Below are 23,872 nucleotides of genomic sequence, written 5' to 3' on the forward strand. Positions count from 1 at the left end.
ACCATCAGATTCCAGATTTTCAAGTAGTTGTATCTTGGCCTAATATTGTCCTTTCCTAACAAACCATGCATCAATGGAAAGCTTATTTATTCAGTTTTCAGATGATGTATGAATCTCAATTTTGAGAAATTTACACTTATGACTGGTTTTGTGGTCCAGGGTCACATATAGTGTTTGTAATGTATTCAAAGTGTTTTTTTCCTAAGTTGATCAGTTGCATCCATGAATATTTCACATAGCTACTACTGTTGCAATTATATATATATGTATATATGTATATATGTATATATGTATGTATATATATATATAATATATATATATATATATATATATATATATATATATATATATATATATATATGTGACCCTGGACCACAAAACCAGTCTTAAGTCACTGGGGTATATTTGTAGCAATAGCAATATTTGTAGCAATAGTGCAAAAAATACACTGTATGGGTTAAAATTGTTGATTTTTCTTTAATGCCAAAAATCATTAGGATATTAAGTAAAGATCATGTTCCATGAAGATATCAAAACTTATTTTTTTATTAGTAATATGCATTGTTAAGAACCTTATTTGGACAACTTTAAAGGTGATTTTCTAAGTATTTTGATTGTTTTGCACTCTCAGATTCCAGATTTTCCAATAGTTACATCTCGACCAAATATTGTCATATCCTAACAAACCATACATCAGTGGAAAGGTTATTTATTCAGCTTTCAGATTATGTATAAATCTCAATTTGGTAAAATTTTGATCCTTATGACTGGTTTTGTGGTCCAGGGTCTCACACACACACACACACACACACACACACATATATATATATATATATATATATATATATATATATATACGCACCATATTGTTTAATTTGTTTTATAAAATGTTCTAATTTTTACTTCGCTTTAGCCCATTTCTTTAAATTTAAAAAATATATATATATTTTTTTTCCAAGTAAAATAATTAGTTTTGTAACTAAATTAATTGTTCTTTTACAATCAATGGTATCTTGTACAAAAACAAATATAACATACATTTCGATTTGTATTAATGTTTCAAACGTCCTAGAAATTAAGATATCTACCAAAAATAATCTTTAGTATACACACTGAAAGAAAAGATGAATCGCAGATTCTTTAACATTTTTTTTCCAAAAAGTGTTCCATATCCAGTTCGAACCGTTCAAATAACTCTTTAACAGGGTAAATTCTTTGTAATGTTTTAAAAGTTACCTCTTTTACTTTATTACTTTTTTTAAAAAAATTTGTTATTGACCATATTTTCTTCCATTCGATGTTTTCATATTTACTGACCCCACTGCATGCAGTTTGAATTTGGGGGAACTCTACGTAACCAGATGTGACGTATAGCAAGATTTCGTTACTGATTGGTTTACGTTTCTGTTCGTCACAGATTCTTCAATATCATTGGCTAAAGCCGTTGCGTCTGTGTTATTGGGCGGGCTCACGAATTCAAAATTTCAGCGGCTGTGAGTGTGTTGTTCTTGACGCTCGGGCGTATTGAAGTTTTAACACTTAAGTTTAACCATTTTAACATCTTTAATAGGGTTTTCCACAGTCTTCCAGATTTCGACCTCTTTTGTCGGTCATGTCTTTCTCAAGAGCTCCATTAAAGAGATTTAACGAGCATGTCGGTAAGTTAAACTCGTCTGTTTACTATTCTACGACGTGAATGAATCTGAGAGCAACTGTTACGTGCTTTAAAGAGCATATTTATGAAATTATTAAAGGGATATTAATAAAGGTATCTGCTTAGTTCTCACTGTCAAAACTTATTTCAAGCTCATCTTTATAATTTCGTAGTTTTTTGTTGTTGTTAAACGGATGTCTTCTTGCAGCTGCGACGAGTCGATTATCTGCCAGAGACTATCAAACAAAGTTTGTCAAATACACAACCGTACGTCATGACGAAGAAATAGCACGACGTGTAGTCTTTTGTGAATTAAATCAATTAATTCATTAACTAATCAATCTGTCATTCAATAACACAATGAAGATCGAAAAACCGACATTCATGCTGCTCATGTAACTTATTTCTCACAGCTGAGCGGATATGTTAAGATATGTCAGCTGTCTCCTTGATAGTTAGAGATTTATATTCATAGTCTTTGATTATTGATCACTTTTATTTGTATCTTTAGGCTGTGCTCCTCCACCTGGTACATATGATGTGAAGTCTGGTGAGGTGAAAGGACCTGCATCATTTCATAAAGCAGAGCGCTTCAGGACAGCTTCCAAAAGTGAGAGCAGCTTTTCTTGGCGTTTGAGTTCATTTTCCATTTGTAGGTTATGAATGAGAAACATTGCTTTTCTATAATGTCTACTTCCTTTTGAAAATGCTCTTTAGAAGAGGTACCCCTGCCTTCTCCATCAAAAGAAGTACCCATGTCTCCAGTTCGGAGGACCATGTCTGTTGATGGTTTGGTAAGAGCTGTATTTGTAGTTATTTGCTTGTGGTCGACCATACCTGAATTATTAGTTAATTATTAGTACACAAAGTTGAGAAAATTACAAGAACACTTATTAAACGGCTATATTCTGACATTTTCTAACTTTAATGTTTGTGACAAATCTGTACAAAAGTGTTTGTGGACATATAATAAAAGTCCAGAGAAAACACCATGATGACATTCGTTGAATGGACAGAAATGTTATGTCTGAAAATGTTTTCTTATGTGTTCCACAGACTAAAGTAAGTCCATATAACAAGAGGTTGAGTAAATTAAAGCAGATTTGTAAACATTTTTGACTGAACTATCCCTTTTTAAAATTATTTTTTTGTTTAAAATATTGTTCCAGGGTCTGTCTTATTGCTAGTCTAATTTTTTTGTAAATTGTCAAATATCTTTAAGACCTTAAGAAGTAATTTCTTGCTTATCCAGTCAAATGTTTTGAGTGGTAAGATTTTTGATGTTAGTGTTTTTTATTTTTTTTATTTTTTATTTATTTATTTTTTATTTTTAAGAATTCTCTTCTGCTCACCAAGCCTGCATTTATTGGATCCAAAGTACAGCAAAAATAGTAAAAAAAAATTACTATTTAAAATAACTGCTTTCTATTTGAGTATATTTTAAAATGTAATTTATTTATTTCAAAGCTGAATTTTTAGCATTATTACTCCAGTCACATAATCGAAAATCATTCTAATGTTCTGATTTACTATTTAAAAAAAGTTTGTTGAAAACAGCTGAGTAGAATATTTTTTTCTTTAAATAGAAAGTTGAGAAGAACAGCATATATCTGAAATTGAATTCTTTTGTAACATTTAAAAATGTATTTATCATCAATTTAAAGCATCCATGCTAAATAAAAGTATTAATTTCTATAATTTCTTCCACAGCCCCCACCAAAAAAAAAAATTATACTGACTCCAAGATTTTGAATGCTATACTATCTAATGTTACAAAAGCTTTCTTTTTCAGATAAATGCTGATATTTCTATTCATCAAAGAATCTTGGGAAAAAAAAAAAAAAAGTGTACTCAACTGTTTTAAATATTGATTACAATTTTTCTTGAAGAGCAAATCAGGATATGAGAGTGATTTCTGAAGGATCATGTGACACTGAAGACTGGAGTAACGATGCTGAAAATTTAGCTTTGATCAGGGGAATAATTACATTTTTAAAATGTATTCAAATAGAAAAGTTATTTTAAATATTAAAAATATTTCACAATATTACTGTGTTTGCTGTATTTTGGATTAAATAAATGAAGGCTTGGTGAGCAGAAAAGGCTTCTTTAAAAAAAAAAAAAGAAAGAAAGAAAGAAAGAAATTTTACTGTTCAAAAACGTTTGACTGGTAGTGTTTATAATTTAATTATACAATTAATATAATTACTATATTATGTGACTAATATTGCCGGTTAATGTATGACCAGTTGGTTATTTTGCAAGGCAAACCACTATATTGTCTACAGGTCTATTGTCTATAAGTGTTAGATGTTTTATTTAATAGCCATGTTTTTAAGACCTTTCAGATATCTAATAAAATGTTGATTTGGATGAACAAGCAGAATTGTTCAGAATTCACCAAAGTGTATACAGAAAAACAGACAGTCAGTATTATTTTTGTCTGTCCAGTATATTGGCCAATCATTCCTATGCTCTTACAGTTTGCTTTTCTTGATTTTTCCTTATATAGGCTGATGCATTAAGTTCCAAAAAGGACAAAAACAGTTTCACACTTGAGATGAAACATCAGAGACTTCTAGAGAAAGAGGTAGATTTCAAAATGTCTTGAACATTTCCTTCATGCCCGTTTGTTGCTTTGAGGCCCGATCAATTTCTATGGCCTCTTCTCCTAACCTTGACTGTCACTGCTAACGCTGGCATATAGATCCGTTCTTTGGTGCAGCAGAGAGGAGAGCAGGACCGCAGGCTGCTGACCCTGGAGCAAGAGCTGAAGAAGTTGGAGTCTAAATTGCTTGTGGCTGTCAGAGAGAAGACGGGCCTCGCAGCCAATGTGGCTTCTCTCGAGAGGCAGCTCGCAGAGTTAAAGAAGGCTAATGAGTTCCTGAAGACCAAGGTGACTAGTCTTTTTGGCCCATACATATAAACAAGTTTACTGAGGAATTACTTCACATAAACAAGTTTACTAAGGAATGTCTTGGTGCATTGATCTTCACAGGTCTCTGCGGATATCACCAAGAAGAAGATCAACTCTCTTTCTATGGAGCTTATTGAGGCCAAAAATAAACTGGATGCCAAAGACAAAGTAAGTTATCTTAGTCTCTTTAGACATGGAGAGGAGTTTGTGTAACTTCAAGTTGCTCAGTGTAATTTTTGGTTTGTGAACAGGAGCTGAGTTTCCTTCAGATCAGCTCAGAGGGGAAAGTAAAGGTCTTGGAAACGGACCTGGAGACCGCCAGAACAACTTTTAGAGTTCTCCAGGAAAGGAACAAAGATCTTGGTGAGTTACCTTGAAGTTTGTCTGATATTGTGTATTTTTGGATCAGTTCCACTTCATAAAATCGATCTGACAAGTGTTCAGTGTCTCTAAGCTGAAGTCAGACCATGTTCACAACCAAATATAATACTTGCTGGAAACTGCACAGAATGTACACTTAAAAATAAAGTGAAACTGAATCTTACAGTAAGTGTTTCCATCAGTATTTTCACATGACCTCCTTATGCATTTGTTTTAGAAGTAGAATTGTATAGGCGTGTTGGAACCAAAGTGACAATTGACAGTTCAGACTTTGAGTCGGGTAGTTTAGAAACCATTAATGTATTTGTTTGATTCATAAAGAATTTGCGCACAAATTACATGTGACCCTGGACCGCAAATCTAGCCCTAGTAGCATGTAGCATGGGTGTATTTGTAACAATAGCCAACAATATATTGTATGGGACAAAATTATCGATTTTTCTTATGCCAAAAATCATTAGGATATTAAGAAAAGATCATGTTCCATGAAGAAGTATTGTAAATTTCCTATCGTAAATATATCTCAACCTAATTTTTGATTGGTAATATGCATTGCTAAGAACTTAATTTGGGCAACTTTAAAGGAGATTTTCTCAATATTTATTTGTTTGCTTGCTTGCTTCCTCAGATTCCAGATTTTCAAATAGTTCTGTCTTGGACAAATATTGTCCTATCCTAACCAACCATAAATCAGTGGAAAGCTTATTTATTTACACCAGCTTTCAGATGGTGTATAAATCTTGATTTAAAAAAAAAATAAAACCAGACCCTTATGGCTGGTTTTGTGGTCCAGGGTCACATAATTACTAAGTATGTTGTTTTTCAGAGGACCTTCATCAGGAGACCAGAGTCCAAAATGAGCAGCTCGAGAATGAGATGGATAAACTGCATAGTAAGTTTGTGTGCTAAGATCCGTGTTTGTTTTATGTTGTCAGTCGGATTGGCTACATCTTGCTTTCTTCTGTCTTCAAATAAAGACATAATCCAGGAGCTGAGGGTGGAAATCAAAGCCCTGCAGAGTTACTTGGACTCAGCAAATGAAGAGATTCAGGTATTGGTTTTGGTCAACAGAATTTGACTCTCCTAAGCCAGATGACATTTACTCACCGCTTAGGTTGAATCATCAGACTTTGAAGTGCTGCTTGGTTTGAGATAAGCTGTCTGTCTCACTCTCCAATGTCAAAGGATTTGCGGATTAAGCTCCAGGACAAATCCACCATGGAGCGCCGGTTCTCCGACACTCAAGAGAACCTCAGGTTAGAACTGTGTGCATTTTCATATTGTTGTTTTTGTTGTTATTGTGTCAGTGCTCACATCCTCATCCAGCTCTATATGGCTTGTGCAGTGATGCGGAGAAAAAGTTGGAGAAACGTACCAGTGAGCTGCAGGACTGTCGGGAGGTGCTGAAAGCAAAGGAAGAGGAGCTGCGGAGGTCTCAGCAGGAACTGCAGGGCTCCCAGAGGGCTCTAGAAGAGAAGGAGAGGGAGATGGCGCAGCATGTGCAGGATCTCCATGCCTCACAGGCCTCACTAAAAGAGCTGGAGGAGCAGATTCAGCGGGCAACTCAGGATCTTGAAGATTCCCAGAGCGTGGTACGGCAACAGGAGCAGGAGCTGGCCCGCGTGAAGGAGATCTTAAGGAGGACCGAGGACGAGCTAGATCAGCGTGTGGCGCTCATGGGCGAGCGATGCTTGGTTCTAGAAGACGAAAGGGGTGAATTGAGATTTGGCTTTAAAATGTGGCATTAAACTAAGCTGGAGTATTTTTGAGATGCACATGAATAAGCACATTGTCAGTTTTATTTGATTGTCCATGGTTGTGTGCAGCCAGGACACAGGAGGAGGGTCTGCGACGGGTACAAGAGTTGAAGGCAGAGATCAGCTCTTTGGAGGAAAGTAGGAAGTCTGAGAAAGAAGCATTTGGAAAGCTGAAGGAGGAACATGATGCACTGACCAAACAGCTGGAAGAAGAAAAGGTAATCTTGTTAATTAATCTTATTCATTTTCACAGCAATAAATTAATTTTTTTGGGCCTGTTTGATTTAATGTTTTTAATTCTAAACCAATAAAATAAAGACATTAGATTTACAGTACTGTTAAAAGTTTTAGGCACTTGTGTAAAAATGCTGTAAAATAAGGATTCTGTCAAAAATGTCATAAATTTTTCTTTATCAATTAATGTCTAGTAACTACATTTAAATCAACATTTGGTGGGACCATCCTTTGCATTTAAAGCAGCTTTTGCCCTAGCTGCACTTGCACATAGTTTTTCAGGTAGCTTTGCAGGTAGGTCTCTTGAAGCATCTTGGAGACGTTGCCACAGTTCTTCTAGATTTAGTCTGTCTCGGCTTGTTCTGTTTCTTCATATCATTCCAGACAGACTGGATGATGACGATGAGATCAGATCTTTGTTGAGCATTGGCTGTTGTCAGACTCCTTGTGCAAACAAAAATCTCACTGGATTATTAAAATTAATGCAAAATGAATGTTTGGAAATGTAAACTGATATTTCTGACACACTACAGCAAAAGATGACTTAAAACCACTTTTTAGCTAGTGAAAATACTAGTGTTCTAATACACTGCATATACACTGCCATTCAAAAGTTTGGGATCAGTAAGATTTTAAATTTTTTTTTTTTTTGTTTGTTTGTTTGTTTTTTAGTCTTATGCTCAAAGTTTAATTTATATGATCCAAAATACAAAGTAATTATGAAATATTATTGCAACTTAAAATAAGTTTTCTATTTTAATAGACTTTAAAATGTAATTTATTTCTGTGGTGTAGATCTTATTTTTCGTCAGCCATTGCTCCAGTCTTCAGGGTCACATGATGCCTCAGAAATCATTCTGATATGCTAAATATCAATGCTGGGAACTGCTGCTTATTTTTTTTATTCTTTGATTAAAAATTTTAAAAAGAACAGCATTTATTTAAAATAGTAATATTTTCTGACAATATAAGTCTTTGCTATCACTTTTTATCAATTTAACATATTTAAAATATTTACTGACTCCAAACTTTGAACTGTAGAGTGTATATTGTTACAAAAAGATTTCTATTTTAAAGAAATGCTGTTCTTTTTAACATTTTATTTAAAAAGTCCTGAAAAAAGTATCACAGGTTCCAAAAATAAAAACTAAGCTTAAATTAAAACTTTTTTTCAACATTGATAATAAATGGGCATATTAGAATGATTTCTGAAGGATCATGTGACACTGACGACTTAAGTAATTCAGCTTTGCATCACAGGAATAAATTCCTTTTTTAAAGTATATTAAAATAAAAAAACACCATTTTAAATTGCAATAATATTTCACAATATTATCTTTTTTTTCTGTATTTTAATCAAATAAATGCAGTCTTGATGAGCAGAAAAGTCGTCTTTAAAAACACAAAATCTTACTGATCCCAAACTTTTGAATGGCAGTGTACGCAGGGCTCATCAAAAATGGGGAAACAAATTAAAGATTTTTCATTCTGAGAGGCCTCAAAGAAAATCAGCACACTAGATTAATACAGCACAGAGGAAGCATAAATTAGTTTACAAAGAAATCATTATATTATTGGGATTTCTTTCCCTTTTATTCCTCAGTTCATTGCTGCACATTTATTGTTCAGTCCCTTGGTATGAAGGGCACTTAAAAGCTTTTTTTTTTTTTTTTTTTTTTTTTCCTCCCCCTCTTGTATTCCAGTATTTCATTAGCTTGAGTATCTGTATCTTGGGACGTGACAAGGGAAAGTTTACTAACATGCCATTTTGTGATTAGTTGTGGTACTTTCAGAGGAAAAATCGATAGTGAATAAAGTTGTGATGTGATTTATGTCTGCGTGAGTGGGACAATTAAGTGAAGAGTGCATCTTAATAGACTTTAAGCAGGTTGTGCTGTGTCGTCTCTCAATCAGGAAGTCAAAGTCTCCCTGATCGACTTTGTGGATTAGGCTAATGTCTCTTAAGCTCCTCTAATGTGTGTTGCTGCAGACTCACAGCGGCTCCCTGGCTAGCATGCTTGAGCGCCTGAGAGATGAGACTGAGGCGGACAGGAGACAGCTCGGCGAGGAGCTGGAGGACGCGCTCGAGGAGCTGTCGGAGCTGGAGAAGCAGGAACGATGTAGTGAGGAGGCCATCCAGCACCTCACGCAGAAGAACCAGACACTGGAGCAAGAGCTGAAGAACACTTGCATCGAGTTAGAGAAGTGAGAACAACTTATTACCGAGCTGAAATGGATCACTTCTCGTTGGTTTAAAGCTGACCAGTGTTTGTTTTTCCTTTGCCAGGAAGTGTGCTGAGATGCAGGCTTTAGAAGAGGCTCATGTGATGACAATCAAAAAACTAGAAGAGGATCACAACAGCTGTCTTGCTAAGCTGGGAGATGTGACTACTGACTTTGAGAGGTGTTACTTTACACACTTTTTTGTTTATTAAAATGCTGTCAATAGACATTTGAAATGACTTCCGGATTTCCCAATTAACTGTGTGCATTAAATGTTATCAAATTCTAAAAGCACAAGACGGTCTCTGGGTGAGCAGAAGGTGCAAGCAGAGGCTCAAGCCCATCAGCTGCAGGAAGAGATGAACCAACTGAAGCAACAGCTGCAGCAGGACCAGCAGAAACTCATAAGCTACCAGGAGATGCAGGATAAACAACGAGAGGAGCATGCGAGGTCAGTATCCTGTCTCAGAGATTTATGGTGTTTATCTGCCATGCTTCCTATATATGGGCAGCTCCTACATAATTGATAACGTGGCCCAAGTTAAAGGAGTAATGTTCAGTCAGTTATAACCACAAAATAAACAAGATGAGTGTATTGTATATTAATAAATGGGTAATTGACAAATCAATGTTTTTATACATTCAAATGTATTAACGTTATTAAATTTAATTTTTAAATAACAATTTATAATATCATTAAATAACCAACTTTATATTGCACCCCAGTGACCAAATCACCTAACTGATCTCTGTTAATATAACAAATAAAAATTATGATAAATTCAAAGATTTAAATAGACCTTCTGATTAAAAGATACTACACAATTTTAAACATTTTAAAAAAAAAAAATGTAATCAGTTGTTATAATTGCTTGTAAGTTGAAATGATTTGATGCTGGTTATGTTTAAATCCTGTCTTATCAAACGTGAAACAAACCTCTCTAGCATATATATTTTCGCATTTAATCTCCACATTAAAGGGGAAACGGCATAAATGCAGTATTTTAAATATTTATATTAAAAAAAAAGTGTTTTTTTTTTTTTTTTTTAACTGGTTTATTAGCAGGGATTATGAAAGCCAGTTTCCTCCAATGAATAAATTCTTTATCTTGCAATTCGGACCTTTTTTTTTTTTTTTTTTCTCCCTATTGAATTGTGAAATATTTTGAAGTTCTGACTTTGACATGCAATTGTGAGTTAAGTCAGAATTAAGATATAAACTTGCAATTCTGAGAAAATATTTTTAGAATTCCTCCTTAGAATTGGACATTTATAATTCACAACTGAGTTTATATCTCAATTCTCAGAGGAAAAAAATCTGAATTTTGAGTTTGTACATGTCATCAAATCATATCAAATTTCAATCATATCAAACAATATTTTCTGACATTTCTTAGGGCTGAGTTTACATCACCATTCTGAGGGGGGAAGAAATGTAATTAGATTTTGTATCATCAAATTATATTAAAATAAGTTTGTTTGTTTGTTTTTGTTTTTGTTTGTTTGTTTGTTGTTGGGTTTTTTTTTTTTTTTCCCATTTCTCTTCATTTCTCAAAAATTAGTTTATATCACAATTCTGAGGAAAAAAATCCAAATTACGAGTTTGTATCTCTCAAATCATTTCAAATTACAGTGTTTTCTGATGACTTTTCTCAGAATTGAGTATCTCACTGAGTTCATCTCAGTTCTGAGGAAAGAAATCAGAATTGCGAGTTTGTATCTCATTAAATCATATCAAATTACTTTTTTTTTTTTTTTTTTTTTTTTTTTTTTTTTTCTCTGACTATTTCTCAGAATTGAATTTGTATTTCTCAGCATCAAATTGTATTAAATTACAATATTTTCCAATTAATTTCTCAGAATTGAGCTTATATTTTACAGTTCTGAGGAAAAAGTCAGAATTGCGGGTTTGTATCTCATCATCAAATTACAATGTTTTCTGACTTAATTTCTTAGAATTAAGTTTATATCTCAGTTCTGGGGGGGGATCTGAATTGCGAGTTTGTATCTCAAGTCGGATGAAATTACAATATTTTCTAACTTAATTTCTCAGAATTGAGTTTGTCCAATTCTCCGGGGAAAATATCTGAATTGCAAGTTTGTATCTCATCAAATCATATCAAATTACACTATTTTCTGACATTTCTCAGAATCAAGTTGATCTCAATTCTGAGGAAAAAAATCTGAATTACAAGTTTGTATCTCATCAGAATACAATATTTTCTGACTTCACTTCTCAGAATTTAATTTATATCTCTGTATTCTGAGAAAAGTTAGAATTGCGAGTTTGTGTCTCATCAAAACTTATCAAATTACAATACTTTCTGACTTCATTTCTCAGAATTGGGTTTATATCTTACTATTTAGAGAGAGGAGAATTTCGCAGAAACCCGCCTCCTTAGTTACTGTTGCTATATCTGACAAACAATGCCACTTTCACACTACCCATGTTCTCATGCATTGAAAAATGCATCGGAACAAAGAGGAAACTGACAACACACTGACAGACAAGACAAAGCAGGTTACTTCTAGTATGAAACAGTCTCAGCTTTAAAATGTTCTTTTTAAGAAATTCAAACAAATACGGTTTTGTGGCTCATTACTGACATAATGACATAGACCAGCACTTTGTTTAGCCTGCAAATAGTCACATCAGGTCATATGTCCACTGCATACTATTCAGAATATACACCGTTTTGAAATGTCTGTCAGTGACTAAACTGCTGGTTGTTTTGCTGTGTTACAGGATGCTTTTAGAAGTTCAGACTAAGCTGGCTCAGAGAGAGGAAGAGTCAAAGCGAGCAGCAGAGACTTGGAGTGAGGAGCTGAGACTCCTGCGGACGGAGGTGGAGCAGGAGAGAGGAGAGCGAGAGCGGGCTCAGACCCAGCTGGAGAGGGAACAGAAGAGAAGGCAGTCGGTGGAGGGCCGCTCTGCAGAAGCCAGCAGTCTGCAGGGTCGCGTGGAGGAACTGGAAGATGAGGTTTCAGAGCTGAACAGGCAGGTGCAAGAGGAAAGAGACACTGCTCGCCGTCATGCTGTGGAATGGCAGCAGGAGAGACAACAGCTATGCAGACAGATGGAAGAGGAAAGACAAGACTACCACAAACAACTCGCAGAGGCTCAGATGCAGAGGTGAGGAAGTTGAGAAGTTGAAAGGATGCACTTAGAAGGGTCTCTAGTCTGTCTTGGTTTCCCCATGCACTAAGACGTGCAGTGCTCAGTCACTTTGTGCGTTGCATTGTTCTTATTTAATCCCATACTGTTTCATTTACCCCTAGCACGTGTGATGCAGAGACTGAACACTGGAGAAACTTGTATGAAGAGCTCTACGCTAAAGTAAAGCCATTCCAGGTAAGCAAAGATTCTCTTTAACAAGTTTTGTTTTTTTTTTTTTTTTTTTTGTTTGGTTTTTTTTTTAACCCTTTTTTATGTGTGTGTGTGTGTGTGTGTGTATATATATAAATAAAAATTGTTTTTTCATATTCGTATCATGTATATCTTGTTTTTCAAGTTTGTTTGTTTTAAGCATTTTTATTATTATTTTTTTTCTCTCTTTCATCCATTTTTGGTTACTTAATTATTCCCTTGTTTTTTTTTGTTTGTTTGTTTTGGGTTTTTTTTCCCCTTTTATTCCACTTATCAATTTATTTACTTTTTTATTCTATTGTTTTTTATTTTATTTTATTTTTATTTTTATTTTTTTTAAGGGGTTTTTTTTTTTTTTTTTTCCAGTTAATTTATTATTAGTTGTTTTTTTTTTTTTTTTCTCTCAATTTCTTTTGATGTATATGTAATTTTTTAAGAAAACAACCTTTTTAATAGTTTTTGTTTGGGTGTGTTTTTTTTTTTTTTTTTTTTTTTTTTTTTTTTTATTTATTTTTATTGTTAATCAATTCCCTTTATACAATTGAACTTTTTTTTTTTTTTTTTTTTTCTTCCGCAGTTGATGTTAGTTTTTACTCATTTTCCTATTAGATAATATTTATAAATTTACGATATTTAGATAAATATTTCTATATTTATTTATGTTTATATAAAATTATATTTATATTTTATATAAAATATGTATGTGTATTAGGGGTGTGCAAAGCAGCCGGTATTTGTATCTGTATTTGTATTTGTTGAGGGGGGAAAAGTATTTGTATTTGTATTTGTATTCGAGTAAAATTCAAAATAGGCGTAAAAATCCTTTTTTTTTTTTTTTTTGTGTTACACTTCTACACACTTTTTTTTGGCTGGTGGAGGACCAAGAGATGGCTCAGCAGCAGCCACACTCTTTTCTATTTGGTTGCCCAAATCCATGTGAGGAGTTTCAACTAAGGTAATGAGTGACGGGAAGCTATGCTAAGGTTAATTGGGGAGTCGCTCTCTAAACGTGGGGTATTAAAATTGCTTTTGAATGCGCGCGCGCGTTTTACTTTCGGTTTCGTTTTAACGATGGCGCGAAACTCTCTGCGGTGCTGACCGTCCATTCTACAATACAAGACATTAATTTAACAAAACAATTTAAAAGTGGTGGGACACAAACGGGATTCTGAAAAGTGTGTCCCCAGTGGAAATTACGCCCCTGTGTGAGTGGAGTTATCATTTGATGTGAATGTATGCCAGGATGTGCGCTGTAGCACAAAATATAGTATATTTCTTCAAAAGCAGATTATGGAGACATTTTAATTGTCAAATGCTTCCAAATATATTTTGAGGTCGCGCAGATTAAATTTTGGGAGCATATGCGACCAAAACGGTCGCAATTTCGAGCCCTGCCCCCAACCCCTCCGACTCCTGAATGTCACTCACTCACTCGCTCATGCGGGCATGCACTGCAGTCTCAGGAGGAAACGCAGCTTTTTGATATAAAGTTTTTCTTGTTCCCGAATACAAATATTTTTTTGAGTATTTGTTCGAAATAAGTATTTGTAAAAAACACGCTATTTGTGCCTTTCCGAATACCGTATTCGGGTTCGGCTCCACCCCTAATGTGTATATATACGCACATGTATGTATGTATATATATATATATATATATATATATATATATATATATATATATATATATATATATATATATATATATATATATATATATATATATATATATATATATATATATATATATATGCTGTCAAGATCACACTAAAATGATTAGTGAGGTTGTTTGTTTGTTTTTTGTTTTTTTTTCCCTGATATTGTGAAGGCTGTGCAGAGTGGAAGGTGCTACACACCACTTGGTTTATATAGCGAAAACAGAAATTTATGTATTTAATTATTTTGCTTATTCTGGTCCTCAGGAACAGCTGGACCGCTTTGCGGCAGAAAGGAACGCTTTGTTGAGTGAGAAAGGAGCCACGCAGGCCGAACTGAACAAGCTAGCTGATGCCTACGCCAACCTGATGGGTCATCAAAACCAGAAACAGAAGATCAAACACATGGTCAAACTAAAAGAGGAGAACTTGGAGCTCAAACAAGTAAGGCATTAGTCATAAGGCAGTCGTCACTGGCTGATGTTTTTGCTTTGTAGCTGACTGTGTTCATGTGTTCTGCAGGAAGTGTCCAAGCTAAGGGCACAGGTTGGGAAACAGAAGCAAGAGCTCGATAGGCTCAAGTCCAGTCAGACATCTCGGAGATTTGACCCCAGCAAGGCTTTCAAACACGAGCTCAAAGAAAACCAGCAGCCCACCTCAGCTCTTACACCAGGTGACTAACTAAAGAGAACAGTGAAACAGCACATGATAGACTAACTTGCTCTATCTAATCTAATTATGCTTTTCCTTTGTTTCCAAGGCAACAAAAAATTGTATTGAAGGATCACTCACGGACTACTCCTGTGTAATGCCTGTGGCCTATGGGCGAGTTTGAAACACGAGCACTGTGACGGGGAAGTTCAGCGCTCGGATGTCCTGACTGTGCCTCTACGATGATGCTGATCTTATTTATGTATGTTTTTATTTTGTGTGTGAATTTAATACAGTGGTATTACCATTGTTATTGTCACTCAATATCTATGTATATTTGACAACATTTTTTAGATGTTGGTCTTGATTTGATTACAGTGGTGAAAATGGGCTTAAATGGGCTTTGATTCACTTGGGATGTTCTGTTTTTTGTTCAGCACCAGGTGTCTGATTATCTTGAACCTTTAAAAAAAAGTTCAAAATTAGCCCACTCTTTGTTTAAAAGTGTCCAGAGAGCCTTTTGAGGAGCAGTTCTGTTTAGTCCTCTTTTCTATGAAAGTTTAGTTCTTGCAATATTTTATAATGTTAATGCTTAATTTGATTGTTTGTCTGTCACTGGTCTTAAAGGGATAGTCCACCAAAAAATGAAAGTTGTCATAATTTACTCACCCACATGTGGTTCCAAACCTGTATGCTTTTTTTTTTTTTTTAATTCTGTGGAGCATAAATGATATGTTGAGGAGTGTTGGTGACTAAACCATTTTGGTTCCACTGATTCCCAAAACTTTAGTTATAAACGCATCATTCTGTTGTCCACAGAAGAAAGTCATACAGGTTTAGAACGGCATAAGAGTGAGTAAACAATTAAACCATTTTGTTTTTAGGGTGGACTGTCCCTTTTATGTCTAAACTATATATGTCTTAATTGTATGTGTCGTCTTTTTATTTTAAAAGAGTAGAAAGTGTGAGTGGAATCATTTTAAAATAAAATAAAATATTGTTTTTTTCTATTTGACTTGTACTGATAATTGACTCACCCTTATGTCATCCAAGATGTCATGTCTATCTTTCTTCAGTTGAAAAGAAATTAAGGTTTTTGAAGAAAACAGTCCAGGATTTTTCTCCATATAGTGAACTTCAATGGTGGCCAATAGGTTGAAGGTCCAGATGGCTGTTATCTATCTACACCAGTGGTTTTCAAAAAATTTTAAGAGCAGATCGATAGATAGATACTTGTAAATTGTGGTTACCATGGTTTAACTATTGTAACACGTTTTTGTTTTGTACTAAAACCATGGTTTATTTTTCGCCCTTACCTTTTTGAACCAAAGTAAACAGACAAAGAACTAACCGCGTGTCATCTTCCTAGCTAGAGCTGAAGCAAGATGAGCCTCAGATAGCACACGTATGTCTGCAATATGTCAGGTAAAGATCACTTGATCTGGAAAACATCTGCTGTGTACAAACTTCTGACAGACGTAAGATGTCAGTTTTACATAGGGGAGCGCGGGGCACAATTAACCTAACACTTTTTGAATTTCTCAGTTTGTGTAAATCCAGGTTCAGAGTATAATTTTTTTATCCACGTTAATTTCACTCTTTTCTTGTACAAATATGTTTGTTTCATAATTACAGTGTATACGTTTTTCGTTATTTACCTTAAAAAAAAAAAAGGAAGTGAAAAGTGACAACATGCCCCGTATAGCGGGTACATTGTAACATGTGAGGGGATGTTGTAACATGACCATATGACAGCTTAAAATGTTATCTGATCGAATGAAAAAAAAAATATATATATACACGACAAACTAAAATATTGTCAACAAAATAAAATGATTAACTTTTTCAAATAAAATAATGGCGTTTTTTAAGAATAAAAAAAAAAATCTAATTTTTAAGGTTCACAATGAACACATCACAGCCATGCGTGGGACGGCCTTGATTGCAAAACACAGCTATACAGTATAGTTCAAAACAATGTGAGCAAATAAATGAATCACATTAAGACAATTAAAAAAAACACACCCCTCCCTCCAAACACAGCTCTCATAGAACAAGAGACACACAAACTTATTACCTGTTTCTTGTGGTTTCTTTTTAAAATCCATAAAAGTAAATAGTGAAAATTACATGGCTATGGCTATGCCATGTCATAGAATAGCGTAGTTTAATATAGGGGGGGCAAATTGTAACGCAGTGTTACAACATTCCCCATCAGCGCGACTAGAATATAAAACTGGTTTGTGTCTTCTGCTGACTTGCCAAGCATTAATAAACTATCAAAACTGATAAACAACAGTTTGGCGAATAAAATAATAGCAGATTTGCCTCATTTGAAATGAATACTAAAAACTGAGAAGAAAAATTTACTTCAGCCAGAAATTTACTTTTATTATGGTAAAATAAATATTCAGTGCGTTACAACTATTTCAATTTAAACAGCTTTATATACCCCTACATTCTAAATCATAAATATCTTAGACATTTAATACATGTCTGTTTGACATCTGATAGGAAACGCCCTATAGACGTACTGCAGATGAGCAAACACTCTAAAAAATATGTCTTGCAGATGTAAATGTAGACGTCAAACAGACGTCTCCGAGATGTCTGTGTGCTATCAGGGCATTTGTGGTTAAAACGTACCCAGATAGCACATGTACATCTGCAGGATGTCTCTTAAAGATCACTAGATCTGAAAAGCATCTGCTGTGTACAAACATCTGACTGAGGTCTGTAAGATGTAAGTTTTACGTAGATTCTAAATTATAAACATCTTAAAGACATCTAGTAGACATCTATTTGATATCTGATAGGAAACGTCCTATTGACGTACTGCAGATGAGCAAACACTCTAAAAGATACGTCTTGCAGATGTAAATCTAGATGTCAAATAGACATCTCCGAGATGTCTGTGTGCTATCAGGGGCATATGTGGTTAAAAAATACCCAGATAGCACATGTACATCTGCAGGATGTCTCTTAAAGATCACTAGATCTGGAAAGCATCTGCTGTGTACAAACATCTGACTGAGGTCTGTAAGATGTAAGTTTTACATAGATTCTAAATCATAAACATCTTAAAGACATCTAATAGACGTCTATTTGACATCTGATAGGAAACGTCCTATAGACGTACTGCAGATGAGCAAACCCTCTAAAAAAATACACCTTCCAGATGTAAATGCAGACGTCAAATAGACGTCCTTGTGATGTATGTGTACTATCACGGTATGTACAATATTGTTTTTTGCTTTTTAAGAAGAACAATTGTTTCACTAGATGAGACCCTTATTTCTTGGCTGGGATTGTGTAGAAATTGCAGTTCGGACCTTTAACCCGTTGGCTCCCATTTAAGTATGTGGAGAAAATCCTGGAATGTTTTCCTCAAAAGCCTTAATTTCTTTTCGACTGAAGAAAGAAAGACCTGAACATCTTGGATGACAGGGGTTTGAGTAAATTACCAGGACATTTTTATTCTGGAAGTGAACTAACATCCATTTCTCGTCAGTTTGAGAGCTGAAGTTCATAAATGTTCCAGCAGAGGGTGCTAGAACACAAGAAAAACCCAGAACATGTTTCTGTCATTTAATATACTTCCAGAGAAACTTTCTTGATTTTACAAGCTTCTATTCAAAATTACAAGCAAACAGCCAAACACATTGTTCTTGCATGTAATGATCGTTTATTAAAATCTTAAATCTTTCTATAGCATTACTGCTTGTTCAGCTGCAGTAGTCCTCCAAGTGGTAAATGGTGCAGGGCCTGTGACAGCAACGTTCCACGATTCCTCTCTTCATCTTCATCATCACCTTCTGCTTCAATGGATCAGCCTCAGCTACCTCATAATCTGCTAAATTTGAGAGCATGGCTGGAAGAGGAAGTAAATATTCCATTAAAACGGTTTTGTTCCACTATTCAGATACTATATGCCTGTTGCATAAAAATGCATGTTTGCTCACCCAGCAAAGTCTCCAGGTCCCTCCTGCTTCTGCTGGAGTAAAAGAAGCCTCTAGGCCCACACACAAGGTAAAGCGCATCCACCAGGTTGGAGCCGCACAGATGCTGTGATGGAGTAGGGAGTGATCCAGGTAGGGAGGCCAGCAGCAGGATTATTGCTGCTGCCTGTAGCAACCGGACCATGATGGGCAGAAGCTGTGGACATGTACTGCCTGGAATGGAAATATAAACATGTATGAGTGAACAGCACATTTTTGAAAGCCAGTGCAAGAGTTAAACTGATGAAAACACCTAAAGCACCCACTTACCTTTCCTGCATGAGCACAGTCAGTCAAGAGTGGGATGAATCGTGCTGCTTATATAGCTTGCCGGTGCCAGCCCTCGCTCTTGATGGCATCAGCGGAAAAACAAAAGTTCCCATGTAATGACATGACTCCTTATGCATGTCATCTTGCTAAGAAGTATTAGGAACACACCAAATCTCTTTAATGGGCTTTATTACGATCAGATTAAAATGTACAGGTCAGGAGAGTATTTCAGTGAGGTATACTATCATTTCTTGTCTTGCTGAGTTGTTTATTGGGCTAAACAATCTAGCAGGATGCAGGTCCTCGTGGGCAAATGAGAGCAGGAAGTAGTTCTCAGACATGTTAGATGTGTGAGGATCTATGATGAAAGGATATGGAGTCAGGGTCCAGAGGTGTGTAAAGCAGCACAAGGCCTGCGAAAAAGAGACTCCTGGGGGAAAAGTGTGAAGTTGCAGTTGAAGAGCATCAGCATCTTCACCTTTTAAGTTTCTTCAAACGTTAACACTAAGGGACACACAGATGACCGGTCTAATGGGAGCCCCTGAGGTGATACAATGCTGTCTTTCTGTTCTCCCTTCATCTGTGTGTTATGAGGCCGTTATCGGGGGGGGGGTGTGAATGGAGCTTTAATCAGACTTTTAATGAATTACCATATTAACACAAAGAAAGCAGGTCACCTTGAAAATATTCTATAAATCATTTAGTATTACAGCAAATGAAAGCCTTATATTATATTATATTATATTATATTATATTATATTACAATATTATATATATATATATATATGTACTAATATAATTAATAATATTATACAAAACAAATGTAATAATAATAATTAATTGCTGTTGTTGTTCCATGTAAATTTTGATAACAATAATATTACTAAAAAATAATGTAAATAGTACTAATACTAATACTAGTATTAATACTAATACTAATAATATTTTTATGTAATGACAATATTATAAAGTATATTATGCAAAATAAACATAATCATTATTATTATTAACAATAATAACAATATTTTGTATAAAATAAAAAATATAATATTATGTACTAAGCAGTAGTGATACTAATATTAATATTTTTATGTATATTAATAATATTATAAAATATATTCTGCAAATAAAAAGCACTGACTTCAAAATAAACATTATTATTATTATTAATAACAATAATAAATATTATTGTATAAATACTATTGTTGTTTTTGTTGTTACATCTAATAATGTATTTTTTAATTATAAAAATAAAACAAATTATAATATTATGTACTAAGTAGTAGTAATACTAATATTAATTTTTTTATGTAATGACCAATATTATAGAATATATTCCGCAAATAAAAAAGTACTGACTGTTCAAAATAAATCATCATCATCATCATCATTATTATTAATGTTGTTATTTTTGTTACATCTAATGTAATTTTTAAAAACAATAACTGGATTAAAAAATATTATGTACTAAGTAGTAGTAACACTAATACTAATAATATTTTGTATGTAATGAACAATATTATAAAATATATTCTGCAAATAAAAAAGTAATGACTTTTCAAAATAAACCATTACTTACATTATTGTTGTTGTTGTTACATCTTATAATGTCATTTTTAATAACAAAATGTTATGTAATGGACAATATTCTAAAATATATATAAAGCACTGACTGTTTAAAATAAACATCATCCTTATTACTTTTATTATTTCTATTATTATTATTACATCTAACAATGGAATTTTAATATCAATAATATTATAAAAATAATAAAAGTAGTATTTTATAATATTATGTACTCAGTAGTAGTAGTAGTTATAATAATAATTTTAAATGTAATGGATAATATTATAAAATACACGCTGAAAATAAAAGGCACAGGCTGCTTTCAATAAATAATAATAATAATTATTATTAAAATCTAATTATGTTAGGCTGTTTGGATTGAAAGAAACTGTAAATGCTGATATAATGGCCTGTCCCTGTCTCACAGAGGTGAAGATGAATTAGAGATCTAGCAGTCTAAATACGCTGCCTAAATGTGGTATCTATAGCAAGTGCAATTTATTTAAAGCTGTCTCTTGTCTTACGCACTGACAGCAGCAAAGTCTAAGTCCAATACTGTTTTATAGAAAGAACGTTTGGCCGTCCGGTCTGACTGCGGCTTGTTCTTTGTCTGGACACAATGACAGGGTCCCCTGGCGTCTGCGCTCCCTGTCCAAGGAGTGACAGTCCGTAATTCAGCACTAACCTCTGGCGTGACCTACCCCTCGGCCTGCCATTCCACTCCCACTCTAAAACACGCAAGACTGGCGTTTGCCTTTTCACTGTCCTTTTTTTTTTGCAGATTTACGCTGGAATACTAAATTCGGTGAGGTGAGAGATCCACCGTGAAGCTGAAATCTCCACCAAAATAGCCCATCGAGCTGAGTGTTGTTCCACGGACGCACACACATACTGTCCCGCTGATATCGGGATATGATGAATGTTGCCACAAAATGATGGAGCTGAGTGAGAGGATGAGTTGACAGTTGAGAAAATGGCTAAATGTCTCCGATATGACAAATCCCCACAGAATAAAACAACAAGCCCGGGGTACGTCTCTCTTTATCTCTTTGTAAAGAAAGAAGCATTTCTGAAGTGCTAGGTAATTGCCCTTTTAGTCCTCAGCTGCAAGGGAGAAAAATGGAATATGAACTGTTCGAATTGAGTTTTGTCTCATTTTCTTACTGCTGTGTCATCTTCAATGTGATCGATGCCGGTGTTAGCGGGCATATTTTCTCCCTGGAGATTGCTTTCAGCATTCCTCCATTCAGCTATTCAACTATGATTCTTTTCTGCCATTAAGGAATATTTTCAGGAGCATTCCCTGCCAAACACACCCAGCAGTGAGCTTTATTCTGAGCATGATAACCTATTTGCAGTCTCTTCACTGCTGGCCCTCCATGAACCCTTAGCAGGAGATGTGTTTGCACTCTGAAAGTCTATGCAGCTCAGAATTGAGAAGTTTTGTCAGGCCTCTGCAGAATGAAGATGTGCTGGAGTCTGCGCGCTGAGATATGCGGTGTATCGATCAACCTGGGCTGGAAAGATGGGGTAATTTTCTTGGCTCAGACTTGTGGAGTGGGGCACGGAGCAGGATTTTGGTATTATCGCAGAGCAAATGGAGAGCGGAATCACGAGAGAGGGGTGTGTTGCGTTTGGCAATGCAGGGAAGCAGACTGTAAAATGACCGCAGAGGTTAATCGTCTCCTCCGCATCCACCGTGCGGGTTAATCGATACATGTGGATCGGCCTCCGGGGGTCTGTCGTGCGCTACTCCTGCTCTCAGAGATTAAACCTGCTCACAACTGCCCATTAACAGTTTAACAGGCCGGCAAGTTCGTACACACGTGCCAAAAAAATAAAATAAAATAAAACAAAAATATAAAAATACAAAAGAAAAAGAAATAAATTTCAAATAAAGTATAAAATAATTAATTAATTAAAAACGGTATGAATTAAATCACACAAGAACATAAAAATATTTTTTTACTGTAGTTAATGATTAATGATTACTCTTGATAGAAACCAAATGGTTTGCTTTTTCTGTTTCCTGCTTTTGCTTATTAAGTTGGCTTGAGAAAGCCAACTTACTGATATGCTATTTTCTTCTGAGACTAAATCTGTCGACACTAACTCGTCCTAGAGCTTTAACTCTACAAACTCCAAACTCAGCCCAGATCTTCAGACTGATCTGAAGTTAGTTGTCTTTTCTTACTGATCGGACTTACGGTTTTCCTAAAAATGACGATTAAAATTGGGAAAAATCCCATAGACTTTCATTGACGGAATGTTCAAATGAGCCAACACTATTCAAACTCCAACTGTCAAAACTCCCAGAATCCTTTGAGACTCAATCAAGCTTCTCTTCTATGTACTGTATTTCTAATCCATTTAAACTTATTCAAACTCATCTATCTATCTATCTATCTATGCCTAGTAACCAGAAACATGCTAGTAACTTGCTAGTCATGCTAGAAACATGCTAGCAACATGTTAGTAACTTGCTAATCATGCTAGAAACATGCTAGCAACATACTAGTAACTTGCTAATCATGCTAGAAACATGCTAGCAACATGTTAGTAACTTGCTAATCATGCTAGAAACATACTAGCAACATGTTAGTAACTTGCTAATCATGCTAGAAACATGCTAGCAACATGTTAGTAACTTGCTAATTATGTTAAAAATGCTAGTAACTTGCTAATCATGCTAGAAACATGCTAGTAGCATGCTAGTAACTTGCTAATCATGCTAGAAACATGCTAGTAACTTGCTAATCATGCTAACAACATGCTAGTAACTTGCTAGTCATGCTAGAAACATGCTAGCAACATGTTAGTAACTTGTTAATCATGCTAGAAACATGCTAGTAACTTGCTAATCATGCTAACAACATGCTAGTAACTTGTTAGTCACGCTAGAAACATGTTAGCAACATGTTAGTAACTTGCTAATCATGCTAACAAAATGCTAGTAACTTGCTAATCATGCTAGAAACATGCTAGTAACGGGCTAGTCATGCTAGAAACATGCTAGTAACTTGCTAATCATGCTAGAATCATGCTAGTAACTTGCTAATCATGCTAACAACATGTTAGTAACTTGCTAGTCATGCTAGAAACATGCTAGCAACATGTTAGTAACTTGCTAATCATGCTAGTAACATACTAGTAACGTGTTAATCATGCTAATAACATGCTAACGACATGCTAATCATGCTA

The 23,872-nt window shown here is 34.7% G+C and overlaps 2 protein-coding genes across 5 annotated transcripts; one reads left to right on the forward strand and one right to left on the reverse strand.

Moving 5' to 3' along the window:
• Positions 1-1,467: 1,467 nt before the first annotated feature.
• hmmr (hyaluronan-mediated motility receptor (RHAMM)) lies at positions 1,468-15,846 on the forward strand. Of its 4 annotated transcripts, none has more exons than XM_051127515.1 (21): positions 1,468-1,493; positions 1,571-1,658; positions 2,166-2,264; positions 2,372-2,448; positions 4,167-4,244; positions 4,362-4,550; positions 4,653-4,739; positions 4,823-4,934; positions 5,779-5,844; positions 5,930-6,003; positions 6,138-6,208; positions 6,298-6,665; positions 6,779-6,927; positions 8,934-9,148; positions 9,231-9,347; positions 9,459-9,617; positions 11,913-12,299; positions 12,446-12,518; positions 14,453-14,629; positions 14,708-14,858; positions 14,946-15,846. In XM_051127515.1, exons 2-21 carry the CDS (start codon positions 1,613-1,615, stop codon positions 14,963-14,965), a joined length of 2,715 nt encoding a protein of 904 aa, XP_050983472.1. In that variant the 5' UTR covers positions 1,468-1,493; positions 1,571-1,612; the 3' UTR covers positions 14,966-15,846. The 4 variants fall into 4 exon arrangements, with proteins under 4 accessions (XP_050983472.1, XP_050983473.1, XP_050983471.1 ...); XM_051127516.1 differs by having other exon boundaries at positions 1,583-1,658; XM_051127514.1 differs by having other exon boundaries at positions 1,474-1,658.
• A 2,698-nt stretch (positions 15,847-18,544) lies between these two features.
• insb (preproinsulin b) lies at positions 18,545-19,167 on the reverse strand. Its single transcript, XM_051127539.1, has 3 exons — positions 19,105-19,167; positions 18,799-19,008; positions 18,545-18,707 (listed from the first exon to the last, which is right to left on the reverse strand). The coding sequence occupies exons 2-3, from the start codon at positions 18,977-18,979 to the stop codon at positions 18,562-18,564; spliced, it is 327 nt and encodes a 108-aa protein (XP_050983496.1). The 5' UTR covers positions 18,980-19,008; positions 19,105-19,167; the 3' UTR covers positions 18,545-18,561.
• Between the last annotated feature and the right edge of the window lie 4,705 nt (positions 19,168-23,872).

The sequence above is a fragment of the Labeo rohita genome, chromosome 14 (assembly GCF_022985175.1).
Source record: "Labeo rohita strain BAU-BD-2019 chromosome 14, IGBB_LRoh.1.0, whole genome shotgun sequence".
Taxonomy (NCBI): Eukaryota; Metazoa; Chordata; class Actinopteri; order Cypriniformes; family Cyprinidae; genus Labeo; species Labeo rohita.